At 34.4% G+C, this 18,230-nt stretch overlaps 1 protein-coding gene across 1 annotated transcript in view; it reads right to left on the bottom strand.

The window, feature by feature from the left end:
• Nucleotides 1-18,230, bottom strand: part of LOC111050764 — a 116,182-nt gene that overhangs the window by 14,176 nt on the left and 83,776 nt on the right. Inside the window, exon 5 of the mRNA XM_039426423.1 lies at nucleotides 2,947-3,081. Coding sequence (XP_039282357.1) covers nucleotides 2,947-3,081 — 135 coding nt within the window. The remainder of the gene's footprint in view (nucleotides 1-2,946; nucleotides 3,082-18,230) is intronic.

Below are 18,230 nucleotides of genomic sequence, written 5' to 3'. Positions count from 1 at the left end.
AATGTCCTTCAGCGAGTTTTCCCAGGGATGAGACCTAGTGCAATCGAATTTTTATAATATTATAAACCTACTATGTTCTGAATTCCGTGAGAAGTTGCGTACAGATTTACGCGCTGCGAACATGAGCAATTCACTTTCAATCAGCTGATGCCAAGCTTTTTATATCTGTATCTCACCGTTTCTGTAAAAATACAGATATAATCAGCTGATTAAAAGTGAATTGCTCATATTCGCGGCGCGTATATCTGTACGCATCTTTAGAGCAGTTCTCGAGATCCGGTAAAATACAAACATATAAACAGAAATTGCTTGTTTAATAGTATAGGATTATAATGTCTACTCTACTTTTCTGTAGCTTTAATCAGTTTATTATTATTCACATTACTGATCTTCGTGGGTATATCTAATAATCAATGACATGTATGTCATGGCAATTGATAGTGTAAAATGGTATATTGCCAACCATTCTTATGTGGTGCGGCATTTTTGATATATACTGGAGCGGTTGCTAAAATCCCTATTTTGCAAATAAATTTGCAAAAAGTTAAGGCCGTCCGGCTCGCAAATATGCTGGGTTCAGACCGCAGCTCTAGCTCAGTAGTAGATGCATGAATATTCCAAATATAATGAATCACCACAGGGTTCAATGACTGGTGATCAATAATTCTTACCGCTGCTTCCGTGAAGTTATAGAAGAATACTAATTATCAGTAACCATATATTCAATCGAGAATAATGAAGATCAACTATGGTTTTTCTAGTTGATCCTTAAAACGCTTGTCATGAATATAGGTATGCACCAATTTACCCTTTTGAAATTCCTTGGAACTTACAACGCCAGTTCTTGAGGTTCTCTGGATCCTTATATGATATACTGTAAACCTATTAATGTAATCAATTATCAGTAAGATTTTTCTGGCTGAATAGTATTACTATCACCAAAGGATGACAAGTAATAAATGCTCTGAATAATAATAATATTAATGGATTCATTGCTTTTATATGCTGCAGGAGAATATTGCTTGGTACCAAGACAGCTCAAACTGTATATCACGAGATGAATTGGGAAATAATAAAAACTTCTAAGATCTTGTATGCTGACATAAAACATAAAATATATTCCCATGAAATAATATATATAAAATATCCTTATATCTATAATTTTCTTTGAATAAATAAATTTTCCAATATTTGAACGATTATCACAGGATTCGTCAGCATTCACATTATTGTGAGCTTTAAAAATATGTATATTATATTTGATACTGATATGTGGACTTCAAGTCGGTTCAGAATTTAGCAGCTTGGAACCTGTTCATTCTGTAGATTAAACAGGACATACTTTGATCAATGAACAACTAATAATTAATAAAAATAATAATTTACATCTCAGGGTTTGTGTGTTCGTGCCGTGCATGGAAATAAGCTTCCTATATAAACCAAATAAATTCATAAAAAAGAGTTCTTACGAACTATATGATAGTATTCAACACGTTGCGAATTTCTTAAACTTGAATAAATTTATATAGCGCTTTGATCAATTCCCCAATTCACTGATAAAGGCTGCTAATGAGCTCATTACAAACTAATACACTCACAGTAATGATGTTCTTGTAGAATAATTAATTATCTCCTATAATTAATTGGCCAGGTCCTCTTCGTCTCCGCGGGGCTCGTGTATGGTCCATATTTCTTATAGATTTCTATCAGTATTAAAAATATATTCACGGGAATAAATTACAATTAAGAACTCTTTAACAACACTGAGTTCACAAATAATCAACAGTAATTACATATATTTGACATTTAAAAGGGGATTGGCTTGATGCTTTTAAAAAATTAATTGGAAGAAAGAACCCTAATCTCCATTTGCTCCTCACAGGTCGAGATCACAAGCCAGAGAGAATGATTTTCAGAAAAATTTCATCTCTTCCTTAAACGATTTAAAGGCTTTCCTCTGATTGGCTTTCTAATCTTAGTAAGACATGATGTAATTGGTTACTTAAGATTCAGGGTTTCTCCAACTTTGTTATACAAAGATAAATAAAAGTTTCTAAATAAATAAATTAGGTAATAGTCTGAGAGTATTCGAATAAATAAATCTCGATATATGATGCTATAATACAATATACATTTAATTTTTTATCTGAGTTTTGTGTACTCTTGGTTTTCATACTTTTTTGGATTTCAATAAATACTCGTGTAACAATAATAGTCGTTCTTATCAATTTACATAAACCTTCCCTAGTATATATAATATATATTTTGTGAGTAAAAATTATAATTCAATTCGTAATAGTTGATTGAGCAATCAGCTGATTTGTTAGGTATCGATTCAATAAACTGTCGATTGATCTTAGATTGATTGATGTATTAAATCAAAACAAAGGATTCTAACCTCAAATTCTACATGCGATCTTTTATTTTTTATAATCTGCCAATAATAAACAAGCCGCTTTATAATTTTATTTACTGCCAAAGAATTCTCATTATTGTTTAATTACAATTTTGCTTGGTTCTCTTATCGCTTTAGATAATATGATTACTCTTTATCATAAATAACATTCGATTTTACTTGAGCGGTACCTTGACTAGGCTATCTATTCTTTCCATTTTACAATTCTATTAAAGCTCAATTATTTATTTCAAAAGTATTTTATGGTGCTAAAGTACCACGTCACAATAGCCAAAGCATGTTGTGAGAAATAAAATAAAGCAGAATTCAGGGTACTTTGACTTTTTTTTCTTTATACATTATTATAATAATGTATCTAGTATCTAGTAGCTCTAGTATCTCTCTCAATACTACCAATAATTTTCAAATGAATTATTGAAAGAATCTACAGTCTTCTTAACACTAGAAGATTGTAAACAAAGAATGAGAAAACTGGATCAGTCAATTATAATATAAATAATTATATTGAGTTATTGAATGAATTGAATCACCTGCTCATGCGCCACGAAGCGTAGAGCACTGGTGTCGTGATGGTAGGCAGGAAAGCAATCCACACGAAAAGTGTGAACGTGATGTCGAAGTGGCCGCTATTCTCGTAAGTCTCATTCAGAGCCAACTTTGCTATCCTGTCAATTCAGAAAATAATAAATTAATAAAATTGAATGAAAAAGACTAAGAAATTGTCAAAAACCACAGATTCATTGATACTTAGAAAGACCGGTTTCGGTTATTGCACCATTGTCAATCTCTGATAAACTGGAGTCTCGGATAAACTAATCTCTGGAGTTTATCAGAGATTGACAATGGTGTAATGTGAAACTTCAGTCATGTCATCTATTCATACCGAATCCTAAAAATCGATGTATCAATTAGAACTCTCTGTATCTCAAACAACTAGACTGTATTCAAACTTGGCCAGTTTAGAATAATTCAAGATTAAATGAATATTCAGTTTATCAGAGATTGACAATGGTGTAATAACCGAAACCGGTCTTTCTAAGTATCAATATATCTGTGGTTTTTGACAATTTCTTAGTCTTTCTCATTCAATATGAATAATTACCACAATATCAACTTCTCAACTACACAAAAAGTAATATAATAAAACGTTCCAAACTCTACAAAATTAAAAAAGAAATTCCAAATCACTTATATCAATACAGGCATATCTAATAATCTATCAATGACATTAATGACTTGGAAATGGCAATTATTAGTCGAAACATGTTGTGAGAAATAAAATAAAGTTGAAATCAGGGTTCTTTGGACACTATGGACACTTCATATCTTTATTTGTTTGAAAGACAGACAATAACGAACTTTGTGAGGCATATCCCTTCTATTGTATGTCAGAGATGAGCAGATGACAGGATTCTGGATCAATTTTCAAATTCAATTCTCTTCATGCAACCCTCTTTAGTGAGTAGCTGAACAATTTTTCATACGTTGAAAATATTTCCCTCAGCTGAAAAACACTATTCGGTAGAATATTCATAGCATTATTTTTGAAGTAGGCCTACACTCCACTAGCTAACTATCCTAAAAATTCTCACATTTTCTTTCTGGATGATTCCGCGTTCAGAAAATTTTTAAAATATCACATTTTAAATAACACATTCTAAAAATATCGTTCATTCTCAACAGAATCATAGTGTAATCGAAAAACAATTATTTTTCATCGATTCTTGACAAGAAATTCACATTGAAGAGTCATCGACATGCTTTGCAGTTTAGCTAGGAGTCCTAAAACAGGGAATCAGTTGAATCATTTGGATATAATATTCATCTGAAAAGAGGAAAAACATGGTCAAAGGTTGCATTCGTTTCACGAAGGTTCAAATTGAGAATGCTGGATGGTGATGATTTTATTCGGATTCATGTATTGTTTTCCATAGTAGATCTATAAATTAACAGCCCATAAAATCACAAGCCCATCCATATTTCATCCATGGTCAAACGTAATATAGCGCTGGAATTTAATGGCTGTGAGATTGAGAATATTTAGAGCTAATATTAGTGAAATTTATGTTTATAGTTGCTTGGTCCTGCCGATAAGTTAACAGATGACCTATCGGTTTGAGCTTCACGTAAGTTACGAGTCATTGAGAGAAAAGTCAGTGAATGGAAAAATATTGGCAATGTTGTATTTCTTCAGATTACTCATAAAGGTGCGTACAGACTTTCGCTCTGCTCCGCAACCGAACGTCACTCGAGCAGATCGATTGATGATCGACCGGGGAGCAAGATTGGGACGCGAGAAGTGCTAACATCTTCCGTAACGTTATGATCGGTGCGACTGTAGAGCGGGGGCGGAGCGACTGCGGTGCGATGGAGGAACGAGGGCGGTACGAGGGCGGAGCGTGCTCGGTGCGGGTTGGAGGCGCGTATAAGTGTACGCAGCTTAATATGTGAGCCGCTTCCGATCTCCATTTCATCCATGTTTCTCTAATTCCTATTTTACCATCTTGCTTTCTTTGTCTTATCTAGAACAGTCAGCTCGATGCCAAAATAGATTGACAATTATTCTAATACACATGTAAATATGTAATTTTCCAATTCTACTTTCTTCAGGATCGGTAAATAATTGTTCAGAATGTCAATATTATATATTTTTATCTGTTCACATATAGATCTGAATTTGAATACAGGATGAATAATAATATCTTGTGTCAAGACCAATTCAGGACCAGCTAAGATCACTTTTAATTCAAAATCACCATCACCATCAGATGGAATTTGACAGCTGAGAACTCTTGAATTCATGAGGCTGCTTGAGATTTCTAGACGTTGAAGCGTGCGAAGCGAGCCTGCCAGTTAATAACTCGAAACCATTCTTAGGACGCAAATAGCTCTATAAACTTTACAACCTTTTTTGTCTCGAGCTCCGCGAGAATCGATAATGAATTGAAGGGATTGGAGAAGCTTTTACTGTTAAGGAGCTCTCATGATAATAAATATTAGAGGATTACAGTTCGTAGCTAAGGGTCTAATGAGATCAGTGAGTATACTTCTCTCTTCCTTCGTCTATCTTTTTTCTTCCTCTCCGAGAAGTGCAATAAATGAGGAGTTGAACAACAGCAAAAAAAGATAAACTTAGTAGCTAACAAAACCAATTAGATTATATGAGTAAGAATGAAAACTATAGAATTTTCTTTTTCTTCTTCAGGTACCTTCTCTATTACGGAGGACCTTAGCTACCATCATGGCAATTATAACTTTGTTAGCTTTGCTGATCGAAAGAGGTCCTGTGACGTGCAGTTGAATGCTTCCCTCAGGTTTCTCAACCACGACATTTTTCTACGTCCCACAGACCACTTACCAACTATTTAACCTTGGATTATGAGGTGCAGAATCACGTAGTTAGGTCCTCTCTTTATGTGCTCAAGGTATGTTTGATCCTATTACCACCTACAATATCCAGTTGTTTACTGATTCCTCTGATAGCCTCTGCATTTGTGACTTTATGGCCCGGTTGCACAAAAGCCGATTAAATTTCAACCGTGATTAATTTCACGAGAACCAATCAGAGAAGGCCTTTCTGATAAGACGGCTTCTCTGATTGGTTCTCGTGGGATAACTCACGGTTAAAATTTAACCGGCTTCTGTGCAACCGGCACTATCTGTCTGTGATATATACGGAGAACACGCCGATAGATCCACATCTCAAATACTTGAACTCTGGCCTCACTTTCCTTATTCAGTGTCCAAGTTTCCAACCCCTACAATAGAACTGGGAACACATATCGCTCAAGAGGCGGGTCCTGACCTCAAGAGACAAGTCACGAGCCGACAGTTTTCAAACCAGAATTGAAAATAAAAACAATCCAACAAGAAACAATGTTAGAAAATTGATTTCAGGAGAGCAACCAACCTATGAGTTGCTAGGATACGATTCATTGAAAATTGACAAATATCTATGACTTGAAGGTATTCATACATTCATTCAGTTATTAATACATATAAAATTCAGGTAAAACAAAAGGCATTTGCCCAAAACTGTTTCAAACCTTGATTGAAAATACACAGTCAAGAGGTTATGCAAAGATGATTACTCAGTCATCTATTGGATAGATGGATAGATAATTTAGCAGCCACTGACCTCCTCTCAAAGGGGTATGTGGACTTGTCAATCATTTAAATAACTTAATTTTGAATTTATAGAGAAGATTGTTAAATTTTTATACTCTCGAAGGTTCACGAAAAATCACCGTGAACTAAAACAACTGAAAAAACTTATGAATCTAATAAAAACATTGTCGAATGAAAAAGACCAAGAAATTGACAAAAAACCACAGATCAATTGATACTTAGAGAGACCGGTTTCGGTTATTACATCATTGTCAATCTCTGATAAACTAAAACTGAATACAAGAGCGAAATTGTTCTTGGAAATACAAGAGCAGCAGAATTTAAAATTGTTCTTGGAAATACAAAAGCAGCAGAATTTATACTAGTAGGCGAGTACTGCTATTGGTCAAGGGCATGAACGCCTGCCATTGGCCCAGATAGACAGTCTCCTCCCACTCAACGGTGTCACAAAATGGCGGCTTAAGCTACAGACTCGCCATGACAACAAAAAGGCAGGCGTTCATGCCCTTGACCAATAGCAGTACTCGCCTACTAGTATAAATTCTTCTGCTCTTGTATTGAGTTTTAGTTTATCAGAGATTGACAATGGTGTAATAACCGAGACCGGTCGTTCTAAGTATCAATAAATCTGTGGTTTTTGACAATTCCTTAGTCTTTTTCATTGAATATGATACCACAATATCAGCTTCTCAACTACACAAAAAGTAAAAAAAAAAACACTATCCTTCCAGTTTTGTCTTCAACTGAACTCTAAAAAACTCTCAGTTTTTAAGCGTTTGACAGGTTAAACGTGTTGGCAATGCATTAAATAGATGAATACCTACGCTAGATGGTTACCACTTTCGCTATTGATGTTGTATTGTAAAAATTAATAATGAAATCCAGGTTGAGGATCTGATGAGTTGGCAATTTATGAGCATGAGCATGAAAATGTGAGATGAAAATGGAATTTTCTAATTTGTACTACATGGAAAGTATTTTTCATGTACGTGGGCCCCTATTACAAAATATTACCAGGCAGCGGAGTCTAATGTTTAGTCATTACAGAATCGTTCTATCTCCGGATCGTAACTCAGAATCGAGCATTGGATGGGTTTGGCGTTGCTGTATTTCCCTCGAGTATTCTATTTGGCACTTTATAGCTCTTTGCGAGTTTTTACAACAGAATTTTCTAACACGGCCCAATAGCCGCAGGGTCCCATTGCCGAATGTTCCAGGAACAGTAAATTGAGGATAAGTTTGACATCTGGATACGGTTAATGGCCGAAGCTATGCGCGTCCCAAGATGGATATCAGGCTGTAAATTTTTAAGGATTCGCATCACGCCCGTCGAGTGTTTTACGATCTATGCGACAAGCTCAGTGAAAGTTTCCCAACTTTCTTGTTGCATTTTTTCCCACTTTGATTTATAATTGCTGGTATTTTTCATTTTTTGGAACAGCCCGAAATGTATTTGATACAACATTTCTCACCTAAGATGCTCATGACGATTTTTTTAGGAAGATGGAATGAGAGAGATGTTGTCAGTCAGTTCCACATAATTTATGCAAGCCAAACCATAGTTTGAAATCACTCAAAGCATTATCATCAGCAATGGTCTTTTTGGTTGGACTGACGATGATTCATTCCTTGATTGCATTGAAACTATAGTTTGGCTTGAAGAATTATATAAAACAGACATAATTATATTTCTTCTCACTTGTGGAGAAATTCCATAACATCCCTATTCCTTGTGTAAATTTTAATCCTTTAACACTTTGGTTTGTTCAGTTAGAATATATTCTTACCTACCGATTATGGTAATGTTCATATACGAATGTAGTTTGAATATAGTCCAGTATATTGAAATACAGAGATCACTTCTGAATACATCGGTTGTAAAGATTCGGTATGAATAGATTTTATAACTGTACGGTATTTTTACATAATAATAGTAAATTCAACTCCAGTTAAACTTTCCAATATTAATGGATATGAAGTAGGCTAACTTTATCTACAAAACTTCAATTTCCATACATTCTTTCAATCCGATCTGAAATAGCAATGGAGAAGAATGAATAATCTCATTATAGCTAATGGGACTATTTTGAAGAACAGGACACGGCCTCTGATACTGGTTATAAATAAAAATTAGCGTAGTAAATGTGGTTCTAACCAAATTGCATGAGCCTATGAATGTTGTATGCTACCACCATATCCATAAATTACTGGTATAGTGTATGTCTCAGAAGTATCTTATTCATATTCATAATTGAACTCATAGTTTAATATTGACAGTTAACATCAAAGAAGGAGAAAAGCATGCACAGAAGAAGAGAGAAAGAGATTAAAATTGATTGGATTGGAGTGAAAAGGGTGGAAAATTGTTCTTCCATGTATCGTGATTCCAAGTATGATAATCGTATCAGAATTTATCGGGGCTAGCTTATTCATCAACAGACAGATGTTGATCATAGCTTGAAACAAGATTCAAACAATTTTCCGTTCTATGAAGTGTTCAGTGCTTCTGGTGTACGCTTGCGATTCAGTAACTAGTACTAGATAAGAGGATCAAAATTTTCTTCACTTGACGTAGTTTCTAAATTATTCGAAGAGATGATATTATTCATGTTCGATAGAGAATGAAATCTTGTTTTCCTTTCCAAAATGATAGTTATTTGTGCAGCTACTGTCTAACCTTTTTCCTGAGGGGAGAGTTTGTTATCCGATGCTGTAGCAGAGAGCATCACTTTTCTGAAAAGTGCATAGAAAATCTTTGTTGCATAGAAAATATCTTCTCCAACTATTATTCAACTTCACCTACATTTCACCTTTTCCCAGAAACAGCTTCTTCAAACTTGTACTATTATTGTATGAAAACGTAATACGTGAATTATAACTAGGCTATCTCCAATGGCAGATGCCAAGACCTACATGTTTATGGAGATGACATCCATGCAATCTGTATGGGACCAATTCAAGGAGAGACAAACAATAACAGGCAAACAAATAACATGAATATAATGCAGCCACACATAAACTCCCTCAAGAATTAGAAAAAGGAGTACTAAGGTATTCTTACCAGAGAGTCAAGGTAAAAGATTTGAGCAGTAGAATAAGTGACTATAATTTACTATTGAATTTTTCTTTAGTATCGGGTGGAGGATAATATATAGTATTTTCCTACTCAATGATAAACGTTGATTTATCTATTTTTTATTTATACTAATTATTATTTTATTTATCATCCATTTACAATGCAAATACCACTAATGTGATAACATTCGTAGATGAAATAATAAGGTAGTCCTTGTGCTATTTTTCTTCCAAATTTTTAAGTGACAAAATCCAATATAAGGTTAGAATTACACGTCTACAATTTTTATAAAATTTTAGTCCAAAATAAACATGAAGATAATAAAATTTTAATTGAGATGACTTGAATTAATTAATTGATTAGATATTACTCTCAATTACGACTTGTAACGAATAATATTGAGTTATTTAAGAAAATTTGGAACCATTGAACAAACACGAACTTGTAAACACTAGTAATATTAAAATTCAAACACTTGTAAACACTTATTATAATTGATTAAAAAATTCGGGATGAACCAACAGGCATTCTCCCAAAATTGTTTTCATCTCTGAATTAAGATAATAAAAGCAGTCTAGATACGATAATTCAAGTGTCTAGAAGTTAGGTTCATAATGGAATTTACTCATAACATGCTTCAATTCTAAAATAATTATTATCAATAGGATGTTACTGGTACGAGAATATTTCAATTAATATTAGGAACTATAATCAAGAAATGATGAGATATGATCTTTCAACTTAAGAACCATATATTGTGGTCATTAAACTACAGTTATGTATTTCAAGCAATGATAACACATAATCTATCATAGAAAAGAGAGCAAACAACACCAAATAAACAAAAATACTACCACACATAAGCATCCTCAAACTAACTAAGTGTGAAGTGAGGTGACGATACCCACATTACTCTTTGTTTTCATGCGTTTCATGACCCTACGGCTACATGAACATTTACACTAATTTGACAGCAAATGTGAGACTCTCTTTGAAAGCGCTGTTTGATGTTCAAAACATTTTCCCCTCAATAGATCTCAATCTCTTCGCACACCATGCTATAAGTAGAGCTTAATATATTTTTTGTGAAAAATACGTGTCAATTTAATCAAATTTGTTACATTGAATCTGCTCCAATTACCTCTGCTCTAATAATTGAGTTCTGTCAAAGCATTTTTCATTCTCACACTGCAGTGTCATCCGGTTTTATTATAATTTTGAGGAACAAATTCACACATTGTAACTGATTCAATCATGTGAACTTATTGCTACATGAGCTGGTATTTGGTTATATTTTTGTTCGTATATGTAGAGCTTAATATGTTTTTTTTTTTGTGAAAAATACGTGTCAATTTAATCAAATTTATTACATAAAATCTGCTCCAATTACCTCTGTTTTAATAATTGAGTTCTGTCAAAGCATTTTTCATTCTGACACTGCAGTGTCATCCGGTTTTATTATAATTTTGAGGAACAAATTCACACATTGGTAAATGATCATGTAAAATTGTTTCATGAGCTACTATTTGGTTACATTTGTTCCTATGAAAAGTTCCAAGATTTAATTGTGTCAAACGAATAATCATACCAATCTATTTCATCTTGAGTTTTCATCTCTTATTTATTTATTGATAAATTCCTGTATAGCTTTTCTTGCTCTATGAGATTGAATGAATTTATATTCTAATGATGGATATGAGAGACTAGAGCCTTGAGCGGAAACTGTTAAAGTGGAAAAGAATAGCATTGTTTCTTTTGGGAGTGTTCACACATGAATAGTCTGCCACTCTGTGGAAGCTCTCATAAGAACTAATGGTATTTTATGAGCTATTAAGAGACTGCAAATAAATCGAAAATGAGGTTGTTGTACGGGTGTCACTGTGTCAATACATATGCAAATACCATCCCATCTTGAGTTCATTAATTTTGTCTACACTATAATTCTTGCAGTTTTGATTCTCCATTCACCATTAAAATGTTGTATCATTCACAATATTCCAATACTGCATTTATTCATTCATACACAATATTTACGATTTAAGTAGAAGCAACAGTCATTCGTTCAAAACCGTTTCCAACGCTACCATTATTTTGAATCTCATCCAAAAGTTTCAAAACGACTTTCTATTCATTAAAACCTCAACCTTGAATAATTTCTATAAAGCCCCGCACACACACATCGATTTTCGTTTGTATGATATTTTGCCGTCCTTATGAATTCTATTGGATTAAATGGATGATTTCAAACAGATGATGTTTGTAAAGTTCTGTTTAATCTGATAGAATTCATAATGACGACTAAATATCGTAGGATAAAAAATCGATGTATGTGTGCGGTGCTTAACGCAGTTTGTTTGAAAATGTGGACGTCTGACTCCTGCAAAAAAATAACAAGGTATCTTCAAACTCTGCAGGTATGTAGCAGTAGCAACTCATTGAATTTTCCCCTCAGACCACGCCTCCTAACTAAGCACCGCCTACTCGTTTCTGATTGGTCGGAAACGTATTTCTGACTTCGCCGGTAGATAGCAGTAGTAACTGGGACATGAGAACAACTACTCAATGAAGGCAGAAATAAGTTTGTGATTCGTATTGCTCAGTAAGTAAGTTTGTTTGTCAGTAATGCTTATTATGTTATTCTTGTTCAGTTAGCAACCTACTCAAGATTTGATTTAATCATTTTCAAATTCATAATCGAGTTAATGAACTCAAATAGAAATAAATCACTGATGAGATGGATTTGATTCTCCTATCTTGCTCCTCCAAATATGATCACTAAGGCTAGGCGCACACCATTTAGTCAAGACAAGACAAGACATGATCAGACACGTTTAGTCGCAATACTTCACATTGATGCTTATGACGCAACCAACACTGATTAGTCATTGCAATTAGACATGTCTTCATAAGTAACTATGTGAAGTATTGTGACTAAACGTGTCTGATCATGTCTTGTCTTGTCTTGACTGGTGTGCGCCTAGCCTTAGAGATCATACATATTTGGAGGAACAAGATAGGAGAATCAAATCCATCTCATCAGTGATTTATTTCTACTTGACTTCATTAATTCGATTATGAATTTGAAAATGATTAAATCAATAATGAGTGGTTTGTTAACTAAACAAGAATAACATAATAAGTATTACCATAGAGAAAGAATAGCTTAAGTAGATATTTCATGGTACAGGGCGAATATGTCGCAACTTTTACTGTTATCTCAAGCCGATTACTGTCGATTATTGTCGATTTTTACTGTTTTGACCGGGTGAGAGTATGAACGGCACAGTATGAGAGACTACCAGCGTCACACAGCTTAACTGGAAAAAACTACGTGGACTATCGGCTTGGGATAACAGTAGAAGTTGCAACATAAACGCCCTATTCCATGGGATATCTACTCACGCTATTGTTTCTCATTGCTATTACTGACAAACAAACTTACTTACTAAGCAATACGAATTACAAACTTACTGCCTTCATTGAGTAGTTGTTCTCATGTCCCAGTTACTACTGCTATCTACCGGCGAAGTCAGAAATACGTTTCCGACCAATCAGGAACGAGTAGGCGGTGCTTAGTTAGGAGGCGTGGTCTGAGGGGAAAATTCAATGAGTTGCTACTGCTACATACTTGCAGAGTTTGAAAATACCTTGTTATTATTTTACAGGAGTCAGACACTCACATCTTCAAACTGCGTTCAGCCCCGCACACACACATCGATTTTTGATCCCACGACATTTTGACGTCCTTATGAATTCTATCAGATTAAACGGAACTTGACAAACATCATCTGTTTAATCTAATAGAATTCATAAGGACGGCAAAATGTCGTGGGATCAAAAATCGATGTGTGTGTGCGGGGCTGAACGCAGTTTGAAGATGTGAGTGTCTGACTCCTGTAAAATAATAACAAGGTATTTTCAAACTCTGCAAGTATGTAGCAGTAGCAACTCATTGAATTTTCCCCTCAGACCACGCCTCCTAACTAAGCACCGCCTACTCGTTCCTGATTGGTCGGAAACGTATTTCTGACTTCGCCGTAGATAGCAGTAGTAACTGGGACATGAGAACAACTACTCAATGAAGGCAGAAATAAGTTTGTGATTCGTATTGCTCAGTAAGTAAGTTTGTTTGTCAGTAATAGCAATGAGAAACAATAGCGTGAGTAGATATCCCATGGAATAGGGCGTTTATGTTGCAACTTCTACTGTTATCCCAAGCCGATAGTCCACGTAGTTTTTTCCAGTTAAGCTGTGTGACGCTGGTAGTCTCTCATACTGTGCCGTTCATACTCTCACCCGGTCAAAACAGTAAAAATCGACAATAATCGACAGTAATCGGCTTGAGATAACAGTAAAAGTTGCGACATATTCGCCCTGTACCATGAAATATCTACTTAAGCTATTCTTTCTCTATGGTAATACTTATTATGTTATTCTTGTTCAGTTAGCAACCTACTCAAGATTTGATTTAATCATTTTCAAATTCATAATCGAGTTAATGAACTCAAATAGAAATAAATCACTGATGAGATGGATTTGATTCTCCTATCTTGTTCCTCCAAATATGTATGATCTCTAAGGCTAGGCGCACACCAGTTAGTCAAGACAAGACATGATCAGACACGTTTAGTCGCAATAATGCACATTGCTGCTTATGACGCAACTAACACTGTTTAGTCATTGCAATTAGAAATGTCTTCATGAGCAACTATGTGAAATATTGTGACTGAACGTGTCTGATCATGTCTTGTCTTGACTAACTGGTGTGCGCCTAGCCTTAGAGATCATACATATTTGGAGGAACAAGATAGGAGAATCAAATCCATCTCATCAGTGATTTATTTCTACTTGACTTCATTAATTCGATTATGAATTTGAAAATGATTAAATCAAATAATGAGTGGTTTGTTAACTAAACAAGAATAACATAATAAGTATTACCATAGAGAAAGAATAGCTTAAGTAGATATTTCATGGTACAGGGCGAATATGTCGCAACTTTTACTGTTATCTCAAGCCGATTACTGTCGATTTTTACTGTTTTGACCGGGTGAGAGTATGAACGGCACAGTATGAGAGACTACCAGCGTCACACAGCTTAACTGGAAAAAACTACGTGGACTATCGGCTTGGGATAACAGTAGAAGTTGCAACATAAACGCCCTATTCCATGGGATATCTACTCACGCTATTGTTTCTCATTGCTATTACTGACAAACAAACTTACTTACTAAGCAATACGAATTATAAACCTACTGCCTTCATTGAGTAGTTGTTCTCATGTCCCAGTTACTACTGCTATCTACCGGCGAAGTCAGAAATACGTTTCCGACCAATCAGGAACGAGTAGGCGGTGCTTAGTTAGGAGGCGTGGTCTGAGGGGAAAATTCAATGGTTGCTACTGCTACATACTTGCAGAGTTTGAAAATACCTTGTTATTATTTTACAGGAGTCAGACACTCACATCTTCAAACTGCGTTCAGCCCCGCACCCACACATCGATTTTTGTTTGTACGATATTTAGCCGTCTTTATGATATTAGATTAAATGGATGATTTCAAACAGATGATGTTTGTCAAGTTCCGTTTAATCTGATAGAATTCATAAGGACGGCAAAATGTCGTGGGATCAAAAATCGATGTGTGTGTGCGGGGCTGAACGCAGTTTGAAGATGTGAATGTCTGACTCCTGTAAAATAATAACAAGGTATTTTCAAACTCTGCAAGTATGTAGCAGTAGCAACTCATTGAATTTTCCCCTCAGACCACGCCTCCTAACTAAGCACCGCCTACTCGTTTCTGATTGGTCGGAACGTATTTCTGACTTCGCCGGTAGATAGCAGTAGTAACTGGGACATGAGAACAACTACTCAATGAAGGCAGTAGGTTTATAATTCGTATTGCTTAGTAAGTAAGTTTGTTTGTCAGTAATAGCATAGAGAAACAATAGCGTGAGTAGATATCCCATGGAATAGGGCGTTTATGTCGCAACTTTTACTGTTATCCCAAGCCGATGGCCACGTAGTTTTTTCCAGTTAAGCTGTGTGACGCTGGTAGTCTCTCATACTGTGCCGTTCATACTCTCACCCGGTCAAAACAGTAAAAATCGACAATAATCGACAGTAATCGGCTTGAGATAACAGTAAAAGTTGCGACATATTCGCCCTGTACCATGAAATATCTACTTAAGCTATTCTTTCTCTATGGTAATACTTATTATGTTATTCTGGCTAAATGGTACAAGAACCTAAAAAGGATTTGAAGGAAGTTTATTGCTCATAAATAGATTATTATATAAAATATTTGAAGATTGAGGTTATGTACATGTATTCACGGATCGGTGACCTAGAGATCGATCAAACCGAGGAACGTAGAATCTGACCAAAACCCCTTGGCAGAGCTTTATTGCAATCAGATGGTGTGCAATATGAAAAAACACCCGTCCACGTGGCTAATTATTAGGTAGCATGGAATTAATATTAATGTATAGAATATTAACTAGCATGCAAAGAGCATAAATAAAAAACCAAATAAAAATAATTTAATGTATTCAGGAAATAAGAGTTACCAGGCGCATGAATACCGAATAAAATTTGCATGCACCAATAGTAAAACGGCAGTTAATAGGCGGCAACTGTAGGCCAATTCAAAAATATTTATATATATTTATATAAATGTACTAGATTTGTGTTAAAATTTGTGTAATCTATGTTATCGATATGGCTCGAATGCAAAGAAATTATTAATCATATAATCTAAGCAATATTTTGGTATTTTTTGTAAGATCTATTTGAACTTAATGGCGGAGGATTAAGATATTTAAATTTTATGCTAATTTGAAAGTCGGAAAGAGGATCTGTAAAACTTGAAAAGGAAGAACCAGCACTCGCCAGCCAAATGCCACCATAAGAGGACCCCAAATATTTTAGAGCGAAGTACCTTACTAATGATTTTGTAAAAGTTAAAGTTAAAGTAAATTATTAAATTTCTTAAAAGACTTCGTGATGCTATTGTGAAGCAGAAGTCATTTTCATTTTTAATTAAATTTATAACCCCTTGGAGGAGACGATTCCGGCTACCATATTCCCGGACCACATGGAGTTGGATCGACATCGGCGGCTTACAAGAAGATTTTCGACACGTGAGTGATTAAATTTGAATTAGTGATGGGCGCCCTAGTGCTTCGAATTAATCTGATGATCAAAGCTAGCTCGCCGAAAGGGTTTTATTATAAATTGAGAAATTAATAAGAGTAATACTTGCGCAAGTAAAAATTAGTATTAAAGGTATTTAATTGAAAGAAAAATATATAGATCAATATTTTAGAAATTCTATTAAATCAAAGAAGTACGAAATCTAGGCTATTAAAACATATGCATATAATATTTAATTTTTTGCAATACAATTTGCGATAATTTATTATAGTTCTAATTCACTAGATGAATGGCTCTACCTATTCCGTCAGGTGCCGAATCTTGCACCCTGAGATAAAAATATATATTCGATACAAATAAATCTACTAAATACTAGAGATTTTAATATATATATATATTTGGATTATTAGTGGCTAATTATCAAGCTGATCTTAGAGCACACATTTTTAATTGAATTATCCAAGTCGACAAGTATTAGCAAGCGCATATCGCAGCTACATGCAACAGAATGCATATGATTTTAAGATAAAGGCACATGGTAATGATTCGTGCCATAAATCTAGAATATAAAGTTTAGCCTGTGATATTTTTATTGATTTCAATTATTGTTCTATTTTCATATTATATTTTTTATCGCTCTATATATATTTTTTGCCTCGATTGATTTTTGCATTATTTGTGTAATATATATATGAAACTTTCATGGTGTGCAATTTATTTTTTTATTCCTCAACACTATAGTATAAGTATCATTTATATATATATATTTATTATTTATTGAATTACAAGAGTTATTGGAGAAGCCCATATCTAGGCCTATCAAGATTTTTTAAGACTGAATACTATTAGAAAAACCACGACCTAATTATATTAAATCTCATGCTTTACCGACTGATGCCAAGCAGGAGGCTAATCGTTATTTTAATATAAAGAATAACGTGACATAAAGACATGTCGCCCAACGTGATAGGCCACGGATACAGCATAAAGACATGTCGTACCAACGTGGGACTGATGATGAGAGCCAAGCTCATTGAATAATTATTTGAAATTAGGTCAATAACCATATTGAAAATTATAGATAACTTATACGAGTTGTGAGGAAAACTGGCGAAGGAAAATTTGTATTACTTTTTGGGGAAACAAGAGCTTTAAATAGAGAGAAATTATATGTTTTAAAGAAAATTTTATATTATTAGTACTGTGAAAAATTACATGTTATAGAGAGAGATTATATTTTATAAGCCTAAACTGCTATTACTTTCTAGTCAAAAATATATTAGGTGTTTAAGCCGGTTGGAAAATAAGTCGCAGCCTGTAAACTAGCCAAGAATAAATCAACAAAACATTGGGGGCGCTAGAACATTGTAAAAAACTTAAGTATAAATACCTTGTTGTAAGAGTATCCAAACACTTTACACATCACTGTTCACTGTAAGTCCCGGTTTGTGTCTTTT

This window comes from Nilaparvata lugens, chromosome 4 (assembly GCF_014356525.2).
Source record: "Nilaparvata lugens isolate BPH chromosome 4, ASM1435652v1, whole genome shotgun sequence".
NCBI lineage: Eukaryota > Metazoa > Arthropoda > Insecta > Hemiptera > Delphacidae > Nilaparvata > Nilaparvata lugens.
This window is presented reverse-complemented; position numbering and strand designations above follow the sequence as displayed.